The 22,533-nt window shown below is 46.9% G+C and overlaps 1 protein-coding gene across 1 annotated transcript in view; it reads right to left on the bottom strand.

Moving 5' to 3' along the window:
• Positions 1-22,048, bottom strand: part of FA2H (fatty acid 2-hydroxylase) — a 51,951-nt gene extending 29,903 nt beyond the window's left edge. The window contains exon 1 of the mRNA XM_079117251.1: positions 21,542-22,048. Within this exon, the coding sequence (XP_078973377.1) occupies positions 21,542-21,811 (270 nt within the window). The 5' untranslated portion in view covers positions 21,812-22,048. The remainder of the gene's footprint in view (positions 1-21,541) is intronic.
• Positions 22,049-22,533: the final 485 nt, after the last annotated feature.

Here is a 22,533-nt window from a genome sequence, read left to right as displayed (position 1 = left end):
AAGAGCTAGATTGCTGAAGAGGTGTTTTCTGGGTCGGCAGGAACAGAGCCCCCCTAACACGTGGGTTTGTCATTTGATGTCCTGTTACCCATTTGATCTGTGGACATGATTTCAGTTACTCCGGGGAGCCCAGCAGGCCCTGGCCTCCTGTACACATGGCAGGCTTGCTGTCTAGAGTCAGTCCCAAGGCTGCCTCTGGCCCACCTGTGACACATGACTAGCTCATGTTATAATATTACGTCTCTGAGATAGCCATCCTCAATGCCAGGGAGGGCCACTTCACTCTGGTGTCTGAATGAGCACCCTGGAGGATGCTCCCCCAGCCCCTGCAAACAACCCCCTTGGTCATCAAAAGCCAAAATCTAAAACCCTGTTGCCAGGGTCTAGCCCCACTCTTCCAGGGAAGTAAAGTGAGCTATCCATATGGGAAGGGAAATCCAGCTTATTGGGCTCCTCCCCATTTTGGTCACAGTGGCCAAAGGGAATGGAGCAGACTATAATGAGATACAAGGGCCATGCCCTGTGATGAGGGGGCAGGTTGTGGGAGATTATCAGACCTTAGGATTTCTAAGAAAACTGGGAAAGCTAGTGTTTTGTGTGTGAAATCTCCAGGTTTTTAAATTTAGCTTGCATTTAAAGCAATTGAGTGCTGTGGGCCAAGCCACCATGTTTGAATATAAATACAGCTCTGGTGTGCTGAAAACTCAGGGAGAGCTGCCGCCTCCTGCTCTCTGTGGGTGCCCCTTTGCCGAAAAGTTGGGAGGGACAGGCAAGAGCAAGGATTTTGTTCTCCACTCCACCGGCTTAATTTCCAGAATAGGGAATCCAGATGGGGAGCCCAGGCTGTACCCACAGGGTGTAGGCCTACAGTGTCAAGGTCCTGGGCGACTTGGGTGACAGGCTGGCACCACAGGAACCAGAGGCCTAGCAAGGCCCAATGAAGGGTGAGCCTGGGTCTCCTCCTCCCTCCATTCTAGAGTGGTAATGATCAGCTTCGAGAGGAAGCAGCGGGTAGGGAGCAGAGGTGGGAGCAGGCGATGATTTTTACTGGTATTCCTTCCTTTGTGTCTGGGAAGGAGATGAAATCTGTGAGGATGAAGAAATTGCAGTGGGGACCCAGGCCATGCACCAAAGATGTCACCTCCAATATCACACTTTTCCAGGGAAGAGGCCTGTCCTGGGTTGAACTGTGTCTGCCTCACGCTGTAAATTCATATGTACAATTCCTAACCCCCAGTACCCTAGAAGGTGACCTTGTTTGGGGCCACTGAAGATATAATTAATGAGGTCATTACGGTGTGTCCAACCCAATATAACTGGAATCCCTTCAAAACGGGAAAATGTGAACACAGACATGTACACAGAGAGCACCATGTGAAAATCAAGGTACAATCCAAGGAACACTAGGGACCCCAGCAAAACACCAGAAGCTAGGGGAGACTCTTCCTCACATCCATTACATCCCTCAGAAGGAACCTATCCTGCACACCCTTAGTCTTAAGACTTGTAGCCTCCAGAAACATACACTGTGAGAAGATAATTCTTTTTTTGTTTGTTTGTTTTGGTACTGGGGGTTGAATGCAGAGGTGCTTTACCACTGAGCCTAGACCTTTGTGTTTTTTATTTTGGGACAGTCTCATTAAATTCCTTATAGCCTCAATAAGTTGTTGAGGTTGGCCTTGGATTTGCCATCCTCCTGCCTCAGCCTCTGGGGTGGCTGGAATCATAAGCATGTGCCACTGTGCTTAACGTAGATGACAAATTCATGTTTTTAAACCACCTACTTTGTGGTAGTTATGGCAGTACTAGGAAAGTAATCCAAGGACTGACTCAGTTTCCCCAGGGATCCACATAGGGCCATGGAAGGAGAGGAATTCAACCAGGAGAGAGAACCACACTGAGAAATGTAAGCGAGGAGATATGGAGCCAGTCTGCATGTGATCCTCTGCGGCAGGTGGCAGAAATCAGGGTCTCCCTGTCAATGCACCCTTCCTCCTGGTCCACAATGGCAGCCCACATAGATTGCTCTTGGAGGGACACTCAAGTATATCCCTTCCTAACTCAGAGGAGGCCCTTTTCCCCTTCCTGGGGCCTGAGAAGCCACCCCCCCCAAGTCTTGCCCACTTGGTGTGTGGTGAGTGGCAGATGGCAGTGCCGGGGCTACACAAACTGCTGCCCGCTTAGATGCAAACCTTGTTCTGCCCTCTTCCCACCTCCACCCCATCACATGGCCCTGGGCCAGCCACGCCACCTTCATGGTGAGTACATGTGGCAGGCATCCCATTGGGACTGGCGTAATTCTCCCTGAGAGACTGGCAGGAGCTTTCCCTAGACAGGGAAAACTGAGTCACTCACGCAGGATCTTTCAGATGATGGATGGGGACTCACTGGGAGGTCCCCAAGGTCCTAGCAGGGGCCTCTGTCTCAGCCCCCAGCCCTTCTCCAGTGCCCAGGCCCTGTCTTCCCTGGAGAGGGTGTGCTTGGAGGGTGCCTGGGGGGAGAGAACAGAGAAGAACAACAGAGTCTGCGCTCTGCACCGCAAACAAACAAGTCCAGCATAGAGGCGGCCTGAAAGGAGGCAGTGTGCGGCAGCGGGGGCTGCGGGGGGCGGGGCAGCTGCATAAAGGAATGTTGTTCGAGAAGGCCGGGGCTGGGCACCAAGAGATGGACAGATGGCCTTTTATCCCTCAGCCCGGTTGTGCCTGAAAACCCTTTCTCTGAGATGAGATGGCACCCTGGGCCCCATGTCCAGCTGCCCCCAGCCCCTGCAGCACACCTGGGAGCACATAGACGGACAGCTCAGAAAAAGGTGATGAGCAGGGCTGTCCTGAGCCTCATCCACCTGGAGAGCCTTCTTCCTGGGAAGCCTTTTGTGTTGACAAGCCCACCCACACGGCCCCCAGGGAGCAGTCTCCTGGGGCTGGTGGTTCTGGGGAGCTGGAAACTTAGCCACAACCAAGGCAGCAGAATCTACTTGCTTCCTCTTCTAATAGGCTGCTTCCTGTCTCACTAGGTACAAATCAGAAGCCCAGCCCTGCAGGGCAGAGCTCTGACTACCCTTCTGTGGTGTAGGAAGTGAGAAGCCACAGATCCCCACAAAGCAGGTCCACACCTGACCCTCCCCACATCACCGCAAGACCACAGCTCTGCAAGGCCACAATCCTGCATTCATGGTGGGAAGAAGGACAAAAAGGAAATAAGAGGGAAGCTTGTGCCTGAGGTGTGACCAGCTGCTCCTGCTCAGGAATGTGGAGAGGAGGACAGGAAGATGGGTACCAGTGCCCTGGGACCTGGCATTGCTTCTTGTGAAATGAGCCTTCTCTGATGTCAATGCCTGCAAACCTCACCACCAGAAGCAGTGTAGGTGGGCACCCAGGACATCGGAACAAGGCCAACGGCCTGGAAATACTAAATTACTTCTCAAAACTTGCCAAAGTGCCCCCACAAGTTTTTGGGCTATTATTCTGATTCACCTGGGCTTGGTAAGGGCGAATGCAGGGAGTTCTCTGAGGCTCACCCCTGGATCCTTCTCAACAAAATCCTGCCTCTTGCTGCAACTGTGATGGGCAACATCAGAGTCTGCAGGGCATGAGCTCATCAAAACGCATCCTTTTGCAGACAGGGTGACTGACTGACCGATGCAGTCTCTCAGGACTTGGACCTCAGAGCCCCTCTGAGAGGCTCAGAGGACATGCTACCTGCAAGAAAAACGCACTGAAGCCCCCTGGACACACCATCTCCTCACTGGCCCAACTTTCATGATAGAACAATGTATTTCAGCTCCATCATGCAATGCTAAGGGCTCTATGGGTCACGTCCTCAACGCTGTATTCTGCTGATTTTTAAAGAAGAAATGAAGCCATCGATCCACAAACAACCTTATATCATGTTTCAGAAGCAATAATCCCAAGTACGTCTTTTATATCCTACTTAAGAAAGAAAAATAATTGTTGTTTTTGCCATTGCTTATAAAATGGCAAATGAATTACAAGAAACTATAATAGTCACTGAACTGTTTTGTTCAAAAAACAAAAAAACCCAAATCACAACAACAAAGCAACTTGCCTCATACCTCACTACTACTTTTGCGGGGTCAGGCATCAGGGATAGAACTTAGGGGTGCTCTACCACTGAGCTACCTCCCTAGCCCTTTTTAATTTTTATATTGAAACAAGGTCTCCCTAAGTTGCCCCTGACTACCCTCGAACTCGCAATCTTCCTGTGTCGAACTCTGGAGTCGCTGGGGTTACAGGTGTCCACCACCATGCCCGGCTGACTACTCCTATTTATAGATTTAAACAGTTTCTACCTCCTTGCCCAGCCCTGCAACCTTTCCCCTTTATGGTGGAGGATGTTTATACTGACAGAGGTTAGATGACCTGTCTCAGGTGACACTGTGAGATCTGGGACACAAGATTGTTGGGCTGCTTGAGACCCACTGCACAACTCTAAACCTCACCCAGCCTACACAGAGAGCCCTAGAAGGGGGAACGACTGGTGATTCCTGTGAGCTGTAGCTTCTATTCCAAATTTCAGAAGGGTTAAACACCATGCTTTAGACGCACCACTGTGATAGTACCTCAGCCTGAACAACCCCAGGGCAAGGTGTCCTTCACCTGTCTGACATGACCACAAGTGATGGACATCACTATCAGTGTGTCAAGCGGAGAGGTCAAGAATGAGCTGTTTATGAATGACACAGGAACATCATCCTGGAGCCAAACCACCCCTAAACTAGAGACTAATATCCCAGAGAGAAATACCAGGGGCCCTGGGCCACAGTGCTAGACCAGTACTGTCCAAGGGGTATTTTTTACAATGATGAAAATGTTCTATATTTGTGCTAATGTAGTAGCCAGTAACCCCTACTGAACCCTGGAAATGTGGCTGGTGTGACTGAGGAAACTTTTGCTTTATTCTAACTAATTTAAATTTAAATAGCCACATGTGGATAGCAAGCTCTGGACTCATCATTGAACAGTACTATTTGAAATCTCATCTTGGATGTTTTCTTCGCTTCTCCAACCTGACATGACCCCAGGGAACTTTGTCCCATCCCAAACCTGGGACCCCACCCTAGGATTTATCATTTGCATAAATCAAACCACCCAGTTGTTACAGGGCAAAACCTTGGCATTGCCCTCAAGTCCTCCCTTTCCTCGATGTCAACATCTAATCCATTAGCAAATTCTAGTGGTTCTATGTCTAAGGCAATTGCTCATCTCCCCATCCTCATGGCCACCGAGCAGAGGCCATCCTATCCTCCAGTCACCTGGACAACACTGATGGCCTCTAACTCTTCCTGATGCTACTCTTGACCACCTGCAATCTATCCTCCGTACAGCAACTAGAACTATCTAATAAAACAGACCAACTTCTTTAGTCTTCTGCTTAAAACCTTCCAGTGGCTGCCTACTGCCTCAGAACAAAATCTAATTCCCTGTGACACATGAACCTCACCAAGACAGGGCCCTGGCTTACCTCTCATTTCCCCTCCCTCCACACTTCCTCACTCACCACGTCTGGCAACACCAGCACCCCCTTGGTCATACCTCAGGACCCACTTTTGTGATGGCTCCTTTTTTATCCATCAACTATGGACTTCTTAGAGAGGCCTTCCCTGATAACCCCCATCTGAAGCCTTGGTTGCCACTTTGCCACAGCCCCCTGGTCTAAAATATATCATATCATCTAGTCTATTATTCCACTGTGTAATACACATACAGAATATTTATGTTCTGTTGTAGCACTTGCCACCACACATAATTATTGTGTCTGGCTACTTCTACTGCTGGGTAAGCCTCTTGAAGCTAGCAGCAAGCACTGGGCAGCCCCAGAAAAGAAGTCCACTATGTCTGTGGTTGCACAGCAGAAGGAATGTGAGAGAAAGTCATACCTGAGAGCCCTTGGGACCACCTGAGGCCTTGACCAGCCTTGTCTTTGGAATCTGTTCTTCCCTAACCAGCATGAGTATCTCAGGTCTAGAATTGCACCTGTCCAGGTACAGACAGGATGAGGGCCCCACAGTTCCTGGTCACAGGGAAGGGCAACTCTGAGAGAAGAGAATACCCTCATGCTCCTCCAAGGGTGTGGACAGGACCCCAGAAGGGTCCAAAGCAAGTCAGGCTTTGAAAACATCCATCCCTCATCACCTAGCAGAAACCTACCCCTTTCTGAGCAGAAGCTGGAGCTGATTCCATTTGATCAACATGTGCTGTTTTACAGCTCTCATATGGTCTCACTGCAACCACACACAATCCTGCGGGGGAGTCAGGGTGAAATGACAGGGTAAAATCACAAGGTGAAATGGCATGCTCAAAGTCACACAGTCAAGAAGATGCTGAGGTAGGAGTATGGCACCTTCTTTGGGCTCCAGATCCCAGGTTTCCTCCTCTGTCCTACAGTGCAGCAGTGTGGACCACCTTCACCTTGCAACTGTCCTGCACCAAGCTCCATACTGCAAATTGAGGATGCTGATTCTTTTCATTTTTATTTTATTTTTTATTTTTGAGACAGAGTCTAAGTTGCTTAGGGCCTCACTAAGTTGCCAAGATTGGCTTTGAACTTGCAATCCTCCTGCCTCAACCTCCTGAGTCACTGGGATTACAGGCATGAGTGACCATGCCCAGCTAGGACGCTGATAACCCCATGGAACCCTCCCAACCAGCCAGGTTCGGTACTCTAGTTTTCTCATTTTCAGTCTTCCTCTCAACCTTAGCCTTCTAAGACAGTAGGTCACAAACACTATGGTGCTCCTGAGTCACATGGAGTACTTGTTAGTACTCCATGATTTCTGGGGTCTTGCTTTGAGAGATTCTGATTTCACAGGTTTAGAGAGTGGCCCAAGAATCTTTTTTAATATCACCATATGCTAAGTAACTCTTTAATTATGTTATCTTTTTCATTCAAGTGAAGCATCAAACTCTTCACATGAACCTTCCACATTGGGACCTCTGTCACTATTGGGTCATTTTTCTGAAATATAACACAATTCTCCTTTGGGCATCACATTCATGTCCATCTAAGCTGTTCGAGTGGCAGAATCCACGTAGTGATATCTGGGTTGGGTGAAATAGCATCCCCCCCAAAACATGTCCTCCGAGAGCCTGTGAATGTGGCTTTATTTAGAAATATGGTCTGTGATGCAATCCAGTTAAATGAGGTCAGACTAGACTGGATCAGGGTGGACTCTCACTTCAAGATGACTGTGTCCTCGTAAGGAGAGTATAATGTGGAGACACAGATGTGGAGCCACAAGGAAGAACATCTGTAAAGGGGCAGGCAGAGACTGGAGGGACAGGTTTACAAGTTAAGGATAGCCAAGCCCTTCCGGAAGCTGGGAAAGACCTGGAACAGGTCAGGGGCTCCAGAAAGAACCAATGCTGCTGATATCTTGTGTCAACTGGCCAGTCTCTAGAACTGCAAGAAAATAAGTTTCTGTTGTTTTAAGCCATTCAGTGTGTGGTGCTTTGTGATAGGAGCTCTAGAAACTAACACAGCATCACTGGAAATGCAAGTCTTTGCTGCAAGTAACCATTTGTGTGCTGTTATTTTATTTTTCCACTTTTCCTTTAAGAACATATTTGTGAATGGGCTGGGGGTGCAGCTCAGTGGTAGAGCACTTGCTTAGCAGGTGTGAGGCCCTGGGTTCAACCCCAGCAGACGTGTGCACACACACACATACACACAAACACGCACATACACACAAACATCTTTGAGTGACTTCTACAAAGTAACTACTTAATATTTCTTTCAACCTTATGAAAAATTTCAAATATGGAGCAAAGCTGCAAACAATTCAATGTGAATACCTACTGAAATCTCCTGTACTAGATTTCACCATTCACATTCTTTTTTAAAAATATTTTTTAGTCGTTGATGGACACAATGTCTTTATGTATTTATTTTTTATGTGATGCTGAGGCTCAAACCCAGTGCCTCACACATGCAAGGCAAGCACTCTACCACTGAGCCACAGTACCAGCCCTCACCATTCATGTTCTGTTATTTCTTTTTAAAAATAATCCTTACAAGGCATGTCTGTACCAACATGTAACTCCTGCAATTGTGAGGTCACATCCTTAGAAGTGAAAATGAAGTCTGTGCTAAATTTACTTATCTCTCCTTTTACCCCCATGGAGAATAATATTGATATAGTAAAAAAAAAAAAAAGTATACGCCCTAATTAAGAATATAGTTTGATGGAGCTGGAATTGGGCTCAGTGGTAAAGCACTCGCCTAGCATATGTGAGGCCCTGTATTCAATCCTCAGCACCACATAAAAATAAAGGTATTTTTAAAAAATATAAAATATATAGATTAAAAAATATAGTTTGATAAGTTTTGACAACTCTATATCTCCTTGAGGCCAATGTCCAAATCAAGATAGAGAATATTTCCACCACCCCAGAAAGTCCCAGGCATCGATAAGCTTTCATGCCATTCTAATAAAAGGAACAGGAAGCAGGTGGGGGAATAAATTTCCAGTTCCCTTGGCCAGAGGGTCAAGAAGTTTCAGATTTACAGGGTTTTCCAAGAGAGGTATCAGGCTCCCTGCTAGCAAACATGGCTGCTTTCTGGTTCTCCTGGCCTCAGGCCATCCACGAACACATTGAACCTGACCTGTGGGCCTTTCCTCTAAACACAGACTATAAACATTGAGCAGAAAGGGTGTACAGGACCCACATAAATGCTAAGTTCAAGGGCAAGGCTGCTTCCACATTCTCCTTCCATACCCCTCCCTGTCTGAGCATTCCCCAGCTGGAATTGCTGTCATTCCATGACTGCTTGGACAGCCCCCACTTTGGACCCTCCTCCAACCCCCACCATGGGTTCATTGACTGGGGCCTCCCAGCTGCATGGGGTTCTCCAAAGTGGCTTCCTCCTTTGCTCTGGCTCCCCAACCTCAGGGCCCTAAGCAAGCTGGGCAGCCCCAGTCTCTGAAAGTCAGATTCAACTGTGTCCCCAAAATCAGCAATATGACCAGGGATGAAACTTGGCTCCTGCTCTGCCCTTTGTCTTCTCTAGTGGAGCATAATCTTGGCTAAATTGAAAGTAGGAAAGAAGGAATCAGAAGCTGGATGGATGATGTAAATATGTGCAAATAATGTAGAAACATGAAGAGACATCACACGTCTCTTGTACATCCTATGAATACAAATTTAATCAGGGAACAACTTTTTTTTTACTCATTGGCAAAGGTATCAGTATTTTTTAATACTGATAACATATCTCATTGACAAGAATGTGAAGGAACAGTTATTCTTAGGCATTTGGGGAGGGAATTTAAATTGGTTTAAATTAGAGGGAAATTTGGCAATTCCATCAAAATGCAAAGTGTATATTATTTTAATCCAGAAATTTCGAACCTAGGATTCTATATTACAAATTTATTTGCACATCTATGCAAAATGTGTAAGTCTGCATCTTGTAGAGCTGATATAATAAGCAAAAACCCGACAAGGACAGCTATTTTAAAAGAATGAAGTAAATGGATTCTTTTTTCTATGCTGCTGATATTGGAAAGAAGGACAAAATATGACATTAGGCAAAAAAGCAGCCGTTTGTGGACCAGCATAGATCATTTGATTTCTTTGTGCTAGAAATGAAGAAGACTGTGTGTGTGTGTGCACATGTGGAATATTTCTGTGAGTTGCACAAGAAATTGTTGATGGTATTTATAGAGGGCTTAGGGTGGGAAGTACATTCCTTTTAATTATTTAAATTTTGTAAGCTATATATAATTATGATAGAGAAAAAGGTGGGGCTCTATAGTCTAATTTTCATCAACTGTACTATCCTCCCCCAGACTGCTGAATGGGATAAACCTTTGACAGTTCTCTTTAATGAGATGTCCTTAGTGAGTATTGATTAATGTCAATTAAAACCAGAGTTTCTGGCTGGGCACGGTGGTGCATGCCTGTAATCCCAGCAATTTTAGAGGCTGAGGCCGGAGAACGGAAAGTTTGAGGACAGTCTGGGCAATTTAGTGAGATCCTGTCACTACATAATAAAAACCACAAAGGGCTGGGGATGTATCTCGGTGGCAGAGCATCCCTGGGTTCAATTCCTGTACTAGCAAAAAAACAAAACAAACAAAAAACAGAGGGGGTGCTTCTGGAGAATAAGACTGATCGGACTATACTGTATGTGTGTATGAATACAGCATAATGAATCCCACACTATGTATAATTAAAATGCATAGAAAAAAAAAATAAACAGTTTGTGGGGCACAGTGGGCTGGAAACAGTTCAGGTCCCAGTTCCTTCTTGGCACTTTTAGCGAGTACTACATACTACATCTGGAACAGTCCGCCAAGGCAACCCTCTGAAGATCACAGATCTTGGTTACATGTGAGACTCAAAACCAGTCAGCTCCCGGCAAACTCTGCTTTCACCACTGGCTGCCTAGCTCTGCACCAAAGTTCATGTCTCTCCTTGGTCCTTTGTCTGTCAGGCCAAGTTCCTTCCACTGCACCTGGGAGGTTCTCCTTGAGCCACCTCCAGGACCTGATATCTAGTCTGGAACACCCTTTATGCCCTTATCCTAGAGCAGAGAAGGTATTTAGAAAAGGTGCAACCAGGGGTCTGAACTCCAGGAGCCATTTCTTTCAGGGAACTTCTGTCAGTCTTTACTCTCTAAATTCATACATACATAGTACCCCATGTGTTACATTCTTGATACATCTTCCCACAGACCTCTTCCCCATATCAAACCAGACACCATCTTGGAAACAGCCTGATATTGGGGGCCCTTATCTGACTCCTGAGATGGGGTGACAGGTCCATTGGCTTGACTCTTCAGGGTCAAGGTGGAGGGAAACTCTCCTTTGGAGGTGAATTCAAACATGGTGGAAGAAGTGTCCACTCCTTTATTCCCTTCCCACTAAAGGGCTCTGCTCTTAAGCCGGTTTTATGCACTCCAGTGTGTCACCAGCATGTACTCCAATGATGTTTTGTAAAGAACACAAAGAAGGGAAACCCAAATAGGAAGGACTTTGGAAATTCACTCCCTTCCCCTTGGAGGGTCACCTCTGCCAGCTTGACATTCCAGAGGTTACTGCAGTCTTCGATAGCACTGCTCAGAGTCACCACCACACTGGCTTGATGCTCTGCATGAGGAACAGGCTAGCACTGTCCTCTGGCAGAGCAGCAGGGCCCCTGAATGAAGAGTGCTCTACCTTATGCAGATGGACTCACATCTTAGAGAGGAGAAGCAGCAGCCACCTCCCAGGTGTCCCCTCTCACTCCCTGTGAGCTGGGAGAGCTCTGGTGAAGAAATAATGCAGGGCAACCTATGTTAACTTTTTGGAGGGAGCTGAGGGCCTACAGAGTCACCTTGACACACAAAGTGGACAGGAACCTTGGCTCAGCAGCTGCCCTTCCTGACCTGGAAACCCCTTTCCACATTTAACAGAAGAGAGACTTGTCCACCTCCCTGCAAGCCCCTGCTCCTCCACCTCAGCTTAGGCCAGATACCCGTGACTCCAAGAAAATCAGACTCACCTCTAGAACATCAGGCCTCTTAGGGAGCATTCTGGGGGCCATGAATCATTATTATTTCAGGTACACCACAGATTTGGGATGTCTCACAGGCCCTATTGCTCATAAAGGCAGAACTTCTCCAGCCTGGTTCAACTAAAATTGTCTAAATTCAAGACTCCAGGGTACAGCTGCAGCAAATAAGGATCCTTCCAGTGCCTATGACTCCAGATGTGTCTTTTTAGGCCAACACATCACCCCTTCTCACAATTTGACTTCCAGCCCCTCACACTATGGAAGGGCAGCTGCCAGGAGGCTGGAGTGTTTGACCCTCAGATTAATCAGTAACTGAATATGCAGGGAATGAGTCACGTGGTGGGGGAAGGCGTGCCGGCTCCACTCTGGAAATCTCCCTCGCACAAGTACACACTCGCCACACATCATCCCAGAAGGCAGAGGCAGTTGGTGAGGTCCAGAAAACAGTCAGGTCCAGCCTAAGGATTCTTCTTCTGTCTTCAGAGGCTGACCTCAGTCCCAGAAGAGGGATAACAAGAGAACCTAAATTGCACCTCATCCATCTGAGCCCCAAAAGAAACACATGTGCACCTCCTTGGTTTAATCTCAGGCAGAAGGATGGTCCCTAATGGTTACATAATGGAAATACCAGTCACCTAGGAACCCACATTCCAGGATCTCTTTGAGCTACAGGTTCCTTCATTTGCCCCACCCATACGAAGAGTTCAAATGGAAATCTCAGGGAAATGTTTTTTTTAAATGTAAATCACTATACAAACTTAAGGTTTATTACTGTTAGTTCTACAAGGATCATTGTCATTCAAGCATTCTGTAAGTCCCTAAAGATTCAAGTTCCAAAGGGCAGCAAAGAACCTGAGTCAGTTGATGACATAAATTCAGTCCCTGGTGGCACACTGACCACCTCCTTTCCCAATTCTGCCCAGCCCATCTAGGCAACACGTTCTCTCTTTAATGGTTGGAGTTGCTATCTTTTGACAAAATGCAATGTAACAAAATGCAAAGTGAAATTGAAAAATGGATGTCAAAATATCAAAATGTCATGAATTCAATGAAAGCTCAGAGCACTATTTGACTCACCACTCCATTGCCAAATAAGGATCTGGCAAAGTTAGGCCAGTTAACGCCAGATGACAGGTAATCAACAAAGGATGAGGCCCTTCAAAAGAGACTGACCTGCTTATCAAAGGATCAGGAGACCCTTCGCCCTCATGTACATTTGCTCATCTGGCTTTACAATTGGACTGTGAATGTCCAAAGTGGAGTTTTGAACATCATGTTGTGCTTTGGCACAGATTTGTCAGAAAAATCAACTTCTGTATAAAAACAATACTACTTGACTCATTGGCTTTCCAGTTTAAGAACTGGTGCACAACTGCCCTCTTCATCCTGAATACAGTCCTACCCTGCATAGCAATCCTTTGCATGTATGAATGTGGTCCCTTAAGATGGCATCACCGAGTCTTTGCCGTGTAAGCGTGTTCTGTGATGCTCCTATGGCGAAATCCTCGAGCGGCACATCTCTCAGAACTTATCTCCATCGTTCGGTGACACGCACACACTTTTTGGTTTCTTTTTTTACAGGTGATCAATTTCTACTCTCCAGCCTCAAAATCCCATTTCCTATGGGATTTTGGTCTTCATTTAAGGTAGATTCACTTTGAGACCTTTTATCCTAGTGTTTGGGGTCTCTTCTACTTAGGTCGGAGGAACAGCTGAATGTTTTTATTGTGCCCTGTGTCCAACCAACTTGTCCTCCAGAGGACTTGTCTGGGATGGGAATGAAATCATCCAGAAAGCCAGGCTGGTCTGGTCTTTCCCCTGATTTGGGTTCTTGTAGGATCACAGAAGCCAGCTTTATTCTGTACAGTGTAAGAGGTCCTTACTCTACTCCAGCAATGAGCATCAAAGTGTAGACCATGAACTGACTTAAAAATTTGAGGTGGGTCTTTGATCTTTGTGAATAAATGATGGCCTGTTTCATAAACTTTCATTACTACATACTGAAACCCCTACTCAAGAGTAACTAAGGAGGTTGTTATAAGTTATTAGCATTTGGAATTCACAAGTGAAGATCAGCTGTTACTAGAAACCTCCTAAAAACTCAGAATCCATTTTTCATTAGGAAGCCTTAGCATCATGTAGTTCTAAGCAATGCCAAAAAAGGTCCTATTGGACACAGGAGAAAGCAGAGAAAGAGAATTCTATCTACTCTTCATCTTCAAGGAGAAAGTATAACTAATTCACCTGGATAATTATCAACTGAGTGTTTTGCAGATTGTATGGTTGACTCTATGTAATCCTGTGTACTTGCAATAATGGAATTTCTGGCTACTAGTCTTTTTTTCTTTTCTCATAGTACTGGGTATTGAACCCAGGAACATTCTACCACTGAGCTACATCCCCAGTTCTCTTTTTAATTTTATTTTGAGATGCGGTCTTGCTAAATTGTGCAGGCTGGCCTCGAACTTGTGATCTCCCTGCCTCAGCTTCCCCAGCAGCTGGGATTATAGGTATGTGCAACTGCATTGGGCCCGACTTTCTTATAGCAGGACTTAAAAACATCTTGGATGCAATGTAGTTCAAAAACATTAAAGCAAGTTCCCTCAAATTTGGTTACCTGGTACTGCTATTTAAACCACAGTATTTGGATAATTACGCACTGGGACAATGCTTCACAATATAAAATTCTGAGTCTGAAGTTTATATTTCTCAGTTATAAGCTTTCTGAGTATTGCGAGCACAGCGTTTCTTGTTTCCTGACTTTTTTTTTTTTTTTTAATTACAACAGAGGTCTTTTTCCATCAGAAGAAAGAGCAAGTGGGGAGAGTGGTTGTCAAAGTCATCTGTCCACCTCAGATGAGTAGATTAGAGAAGGTGGAGAACCATTGCTCTGAGATTATAAGCTTTAGAGAAATTTACATGAAAAGACACCAGAAAAATTAAACAGGACTGGAAACCCAGGCAGCCTGGGTCATGCCTATGCATGCTATCTAGGCACTGAGAGCCACAGGGGTACAGGTCACGGACCTATGAACAACAAGGGCTCTTGGTTAGTATTTTCAATGGTCAACTTCTCTTTATCCCTTGTAGAGATCCCTGGGAGAAGTGAACTGCCTGGCATAGAAGATGCTCTGCCCATTCTGGCAGTGACTGAGGGTAATGGCAGAAATGAGCAAGTCCCTTGCTAGCCCTCCCTTCTTCCCAGCAACTCCCAACTCTTTCACTAATAAATAGTAAAGAGATTTTTACATTTTTTTTTTTTACATTTTAATTCTTGGAGTATCTTGTGGATGCTAATATTATTATTATTATTATTTATTTATTTATTTATTTTTTGCGGTGCTGGGGATTGAACCCAGAGCCTCTAGTCAAGCACTCTATGAACCGAGCTGTATGCACACAGCTGAGTTTTCCAAGCAGCTCATTCACTCACTTATTCAAATACTTTTTAGTTCCTATTGGTGTGCACCAGTGTGCTGGTGTCCTCGAGAAACCCAGGTGAATCAGATAATTCCTTCCTCACAGAGTTTATAGTTTAGTAGACAAGAGAACAGAGAAGATAAGACATAGAGTGAAAGAACTTTAAATAGGGAAGAATGTTATAAATGACATAAAATAGGTAAAGTGCTATGAGAATTTGGGAGAAGGAAAAATAGTTCTAGATGAGGAGGTAAGAAGATTCTGTGTGGCAGACAAAGCATCTGAATTGGACTTAAAAGTTACAGCAATAGGGAGCCATTGAAGACTTAGGGGCACTGCCATCTTATAATCAAATTCTCTTTAAAAAGCTTCACAGGCATAATGGAGCACTTGCCAGAGTAGGGTAGAAGGGGGAAATGCTCCAGAAGGGAGAACCAGGCTCTTGAGTTAATCTAAGTTACTGACTCTTTTTAAAAATTTTTTATTTGTTCTTTTTACACATGACAATAGAATGTATTTTGACATATCATACATACATACATACATGGACTATAGATTCCCACTTTTGTGGCTGCACATGATGTGGATTACACTGGTTGTGTATTCACATAAGAACATAGAAAAGTAATGTCCAAGTCATTCAACTGTCGTTCCTTATCCCCTCCCCTCCCCTTCCCTTTATTCCCCTTTGTCTAATCCACTGAACTTCTATTTGCCCCACTCCCCGCTTATTGTTAGCAGCCACATAGCAGAGAAAACATTTGGCCTTTGATTTTGGGGGATTGGCTTATTTCACTTAGCATGATAGTCTCCAGTTTCATTCATTTACTGGCAAATGCCATAATTTCATTCTTCATTATGGCTGATTAGTTACTGACTCTTTTTTTTTTTTTTTTTTTGCAGTGCTGGGGATTTGAACCCAGGGCCTTGAGCTTGCGAGGCAAACACTCTACCACCCGAGCTATATCCCCAGCCCTTGTTACTGACTCTTGACCTTTTTTCTCCAGCTATTCCCTGTGTTTTCCCTTCACATGGATATGAATTCCTTAGGTCAGGGCAGGCAATGGAGGCAGTTGCTGTTAAAAGTGAGGAGAACACAGATGACCTCCCAGGCATGATACTGAGTGAACGGAGGTGTTGGAGCTGAGTGCATGATTCCACCTCTGTGCAGTTCACACAGGCACAAGTGGTGATGGTGGTGAGCACAGTGGCCACCTCTGGGAGGCGCTGTTGGCTGGGAGGGTCCCACCATTGGCGCTGGGACAGCCTTATATCTGGATCTGGGTGGTGGTGACAGAAGGGTTTACCTGAGTTTAAAAAAAAGTCACCAGGATGTACATTTACGCTATGTCCACTTTTCTGGGAAATGAGAAGCAAGAGAGACCAGCAATGGACACTCAGAAGTAATGCTGAGGGGTATAGGTGGTATGATAGGCAGAATAATTCCCTCCCCTCCCCAGTGTCTGTCCCAGTATCTGGAACCTGTGTGTTACTTGACTTGTCAAAAAGCACTTTACAGATGTGATTAAGCTAAAGATCTTGAGATGGAGGGATTATCCTAGATTATCTGGGTGTGCCCAATGTAATCACGGGGCACTTATAAATGGAAGATGGAAGCAGAAGAATCAGAGAAGAAGTGATGACGGAAGGGGAGACTGGAGTAACCAGATTGCTGGCTGGGGGCCAGGACTCCTTGAGTTGAGGTTAGAAAACAGATTCTAGAGCTTTTAGAAGGAATACTGCTCTGCCACTTATTCCTGACTTCGGATCTCCAGAACTGTAAGAGAATACATCTGTGCTGCTTTAAGTCACCAGGTTTGTGGTATTTAATTACAGTACCAAAAGAAAATGGATTCAGGCAGAAAACCAAAACAGCAAGACATCCAGAAGCCGAGTGAGGAAGGAGAACAAGTAGGGACTATGGTCAGCTTGTCAGGAATCACTGCCAGGCCAGGTAAGGTGAGGTAAGGTGAGAATGGACTACCGGTTTGGGGAAGTGAAGGCTTTGGTGACCCTGGAGAAGGCTGCTTCAGTGTCATGGTGGGTTTGGAGAGAACGCAATGTTGTTATCTGTCTACATAAATGAAGTCTACAATAGACCAATGACAAGTGTCACAAGAAAAACAGAGGAGGAAAGGGAGGATGATGGGTGCTGCTCAGGCATCAGTTTAGGTTACTCCCTGGGAGTCTTCCCAAGAATGATTTCTCTTGTGTTTCTGGGATTTCTGCTCATTAGTTTCTATTTTTCCCAGGGAAACCTAGTTTTTTACCTTCTCTCTCAACTCTGGGTCCTGAAGCCATTTGCTAAATTCTGGGGGTAACAACAGAAAGCAATCCTGGGATGTATGCTTACTCCAGGGTGAGCACAGAACCAGTGACATGGCCCTGATGCTCGGTCAGAGGACCCTGGCTTCATCTTCCAGGTAAGACTTGCCTGACACTGCAGCTGCCAGAGCTCAGCAGTCCCTGGCAGGTAGTGAAGGGCAGTGATTGCTGGCTGGCCAGGCAGGGCCCAACTGTAGGCTCACTTGTAGGACAAGTGGATCTCAGCCCCTTTGGACTAGGCAACATCTCATCACCATCCATGCTACAGGTGGGGGCGGTAGGCAGTGTACCAAGTTCCCCAAGCATCAGCTTCAATCTGAGTTCTCAGCTCAGACCAGCTTTCCAGGTTGGGCTGTGCTGGAGATGTTCTGAGTCCTGGGGTAGGGTGGGAACCTCAGGTTTTCCTACACTTAGATATTCTCCCTATTGGCCATCCCCATTTAATTACTCCAGTCCCAAAGTTCTGAATGGTATCCCCAAACCTGGCAGAACACACAAGGTAGAATCTGCAGACTTCCCAGACACTCAGAGAGACAGACTTATGCTGTGGGATTAGGTCATGGTGACCAGAGACTTTCAGACTTCAGGTTACCCCAACATCTGTGGCTGGGGAGTTGGATCTGGCAAGTCTTCTTCCACTGTCTTCTCAAACAGAGGACTTTTATCCAGATTTATGCGTGTGATGTGAAGAAAGTATGAGCCACTCTCTGACAGTTATGGTTTTGTAGCAAGTTTGGGGTTGAAAAAGGACCCTGGTTAGACTGTGATAAAACCTTACTAGAAAAATGCACATTCACAAGTTCTTCACATAAAATTTCATATCTTTCATCACTTGCAGAAATGATCCATAGAACGTAAGGATTAAGATGCCCTGTTCTGCATGTTTTCCAAAGTGTGACATGTACTCCAGCTGGTGGAGCTCACGATGGTTTAGGGAACACAAGGGTAAGCTTTTCTTATTTTATAGTTTTATATTTATTTTAAGATGTATATAAAGTCTATAATTTCACTGGTCTTATCACCTATGGTGAGTAAATGGTAAAATTAAAGGTGAGTCAATATAAATATTAAGTATATTTAGTTCAAGTGAAATGTCAATTTGGGCAGCAATTCATGGATGATCAAAGTCTAGAAAACACAATATCTATCTTGTTTTTCTATTTCTTTTTCAAAAAACTCTGGTTGCAGCTCAAGAAATGAACTTCATGTCAACAGTTGGAAGAACACTGCTCTTACTGCTCGGGGTGAAGAGTTTGATCCTGCTGGCCCCTGAGAGGCCAGGGGTGATGAAAAGAGGGCCAGACTTCCCAGCTTAGCCATGGTTCTCTCACTTGCTCAAAGTGAGCAGCTCAGCTTCCCCAAGTTCAAGGCCATGGCCACGGTAGAACTTGTCTTATTCCCCTCACAGCATGTTAACTCAAACAAGTTTGACTTGTTTTGTGTGTGTGCCTTCATGTGAGTGTGAATGTGTGTGTAAGTGCGTAGATAGAGGGGGTGTGGCAAAGTGGGGAACAGGGGAAGTGATCAAGGCAGGGACCTTCTCAGGGGGCACCGTTCAGAAATGAGCCCCAAACAACAGAGCTGGTCCAGGGCATTTCCCTCCTGCTCCTTCCACTACAGGAGCAGGTGGGACTCTCACCTCAACAGGTGTTAGCACCCCTGGTCAGGAAGGAGAGGAGGGACATGGTGAAGGCAGCCTGGGGGTTGCTAGGAGGACTTAGCAAGAGAGAAGTTTACAAATGTCTCCTCTCCATCTAGGTTTCTAAAATGATATCCCACCCCAGATTTCTCCTCTGACCACCTCTCTCACCAAATTTAAGGAGAACCTTGTACTTTGTACTAGTACCTAGATTAGAACTCTGTCTACAGAAGCTGACAGGCTCTGCCGTGTGGGATGACTGTAGCCCTGGTCAAGATTGGGCCATGATTTGCAGGTGCACTGTTATCTTTTTAGTTTTCTCCACATCCTCAGGTTGGGGCCCAGAAATAAGGATCCCTGCAACATGGCCACACTAGAATTCCTAGGGTAACAGGTGAGTGCAGGGGTAGAAGCAAATGAGGACTCAGTATTCCCCCCGAGTCCTCCCTGAGGGTCAGGCAAGGCAAGACAAAGTAAGGCAGAGCGAAACCAAACCCTAGTGTTAGGTGGTTGGCACAGTTGGCAGGTGGGGTCATTCAGAGGAGCTGGCCAGGAGTGACATTCAGAAGGGTACTGAGAGGGAAAGCCACAGCCCAAGGCTCCTGTCTGTAGGACACTTTACAATACAGATCAGGACCCATGAGCCAGCACAAGCCTGGCAGTCTCCAGTATTCTTTTCTGCACTCGGTTTTTCTTATGTCTATGGCTAAACCTTCTGCCCCTTCATCAGGACCTGACACCAAATATCAACTTCCAAAATTAGACTGGGCTCCCACTTCAGAATGCCAAATCCTGGCGTTTTATCTTTGGAAGTCTTCCAAATTTATACCCATCCCTCTCCATCTCAGTCCCTGCAGTACAGGTCATTCGGTAGCTTTCTGTCTGGTCTCCTCATAGCCACTTGGGCTCCCTCCCTTCCTTCTTGGCACTGCAGTGAGAATACTCGTCCAAAAATGCAAATCTGACCACGTCACAGCCCTGCTTGAGTCCCTTCCCTGGCTTCCCATTTTTCCATCATCAAACCCCAAATTCTGAGCACAACCTATTGGCCCCATGTGATCTGGCCTCTGCTGACCTCTGGCCTCCTTCCACATCCCTCTCCTTGCCTACCAGTCTCTCTGGTCATGTGGGTTTTATTTCTGTCCCTTTCTCTTCAGAGGCTTTGCACATGCTGTTCCCTCTGTCTAGAATGTTCTTCCAAGTACCTGCCTGGCTAAGCCTTATCCATCAATTAGTTCTCCATGTAAGCATCACCTTCTCAAGAAAGCTTTCTCTGAAGCCCTCTCCTCCAGATTTGTGCTTGATGGCACTATGTAATTAAATAATTATGTGATTAGTATGTTCCCTCCCCCTTCCCCCTAGTTGGTTTATTCTATGAAGGCAGGAACCATATTCATTTTGTTAACTGGTGCCCACCTGTGCCTAGCAATGCTGTCGACCCATTAAGAAACCAAGTAAGTTACTAAAGAAAGGCTGAAGAATTAGGCAAGACGGCCCAAAGAGGAGCCACCTGGAATAGTGAGTGGCAAGTCCTTTTAAGCAAAGCTCTAAAAGCACTTGAAAGCAAGAGCTGGCAGTGGGGAACAACTGTTGGTTTATATCCAAGCATGATGGCCCCACTTTCACTGGTCCTCCCACCAGGCTCAGAGAACAAGGATTCAGCTCGCTTCTGTCCTGAGTCCACCTGGAGTCCTGTGGATAGGCACTGTATCCCTTGCCCGCCAACCTTTTGTCCGCCAATCCTTGGGTTGATTTTGCAGTCAGATACACTTGGCTTTTCCACTAACTAAATGTTTGACCTCAGACATTTACAGGGCCTCTCTGAGCCTCCTTCCACATTCTCAAATGGGGATAATGAAAACTACCCGGATCTGTTGAAGGTTTAAATATCAAAATGAGCCCACATTATATAGCAAAGTGCAACTTAGAACACAGCTTGGGTTCAAAGCACTAATCCCTAATCCCTTTCCCTCAGCAAAACTAGCAGATGCCTTTCATTTCACTCTTCCACACCCACACCAGCATGTAGGACAAGAAATAAAGGCATGTCTGAGGAGTTGGAAGACACAGTCCACACAAAACACTGTGGGGATCTCTCCACCCACCCAGGGAGCTCTGGTGCAAGACTAGCCCCCTACCCCAACCCAGGAAATGCAAGTTAGTTGTGCTGAGCTTGGGATGTGTGTCTTTTTGAGGCAGGAATGGGGTGGTACCGGAGGGGAGGACTTGAAACCTATTATTCAAACAAAAAGTAGACTAGTTGCAAAGAAGAGAGGCCGATGGGGGAAAGGAAGGAAAGAATGGGCGAGTAGGGGGCTGGAGACAGAAACGGGAATCCAAGTTTGTCAGAGGGCTAGATCCGCAGAAGGAACAAGTTGGAAGGATCAGGTAACTCCAGAGGTGGACGAATTTGAGGATGGAGGCGGGTAATCGGGTGAGGCTGGGAACAGCAAGCTCCTGGTGAAAGGAAGGAGGGTAGTGACCTGTTACCTGGTGAGAAGAGAGGGAAAGCAGAGGGAGGAGAAGGCGGGGGCTGTCACCTTGCGTCCTCCTAGAGGGCAGGTGCTCCGGACTCGCCCTCAAATGGAGAGCTGGGGGAGGGGAAGGGGGGGAGTAGGGTGTGACTCCAGTCCGGCGGTACCTGCAGGTCCCCTCGTAGCTCGCCCACGTAGTACTGCTCCAGCCAGCGGCGTGCGTTGTCCGAGTGTCTGTGCGGTGGTCCGTCCAGGTCGGCGCTGATGTCCTGGCCCGCCCGCGACCGCAGCAGCTGCTCGCCCCCAGGGTGGTGCCGCACGAAGCCGGTGAGGTCGTAGAGGCGGGCCCCGCGGCGGACCCAGCAGGCACCGGCCGCCAGGCGCCGCTGGACCTCGGCGGGTGAGAAGGAGGCGGCGGGGGGCGGAGCGGGGGCCATGGCTGGAGACCGGAGCTCGCCGCTTGAAGCCCGGGCGTCTGCTCGGCGGCCGCCCAGCGCGCCTCTAACATCCCGGGAGCCCAGCGGCCGCAACGGGCCCGCCGCCACCGCACCTGCTCATTTGCATGCCGCGCTCCCATTGGCCGCTCCGCGGGACGAGGCCGGAGCTCGGAGGGGCCCCCTCCCCATTGGCCCGCAGGAAGACCCGGCACGACCCGAGTGGGGCGGGCCAGGCGCTGAGTGCGGCGGGCCAGGTGGCCCTGGCCAGGTAGAGGGCGTGCCGGCCAGGTGTGTCGAGTCACAGGAGGAGGGCGGGCGAAGGCGAGCAGAGCTGGTCTTCCCGTCGCGGGTGGCTGTCCAGTCTGATCGCCACTGGAATTAGTAACTCTCCTGCTGCAGCTACCAGGGAGAAATTGACAGTATGGGATCCTCCGGCCCCTGGAGTTGCCAAAGCGGGAGAAGCAGGCGGGGGTCTAGGGTACGGCCAGTGGGACCCTTGCCTCAGGCGTAAAATCGAAGGTGTCACCCAGAACTCAGTAATCACAATATATAATATTTTAATGTAGTATTTAAAAGAATTATATCGTTTGAAATGAGGTTGAACTGGACAACTTTGTGTGTAAATAAAGTTTTACTGAAACCAAGGGTAGTATTAACAGGGTCGTGAAAGTGCATGGCTGGATCACGTTCTTATTTTGAAGTTTGGCTGTCCTGTTCATTGT

Source organism: Sciurus vulgaris (genome assembly GCF_902686455.1).
Source record: "Sciurus vulgaris genome assembly, chromosome: 17".
Lineage (NCBI taxonomy): Eukaryota > Metazoa > Chordata > Mammalia > Rodentia > Sciuridae > Sciurus > Sciurus vulgaris.
This window is presented reverse-complemented; position numbering and strand designations above follow the sequence as displayed.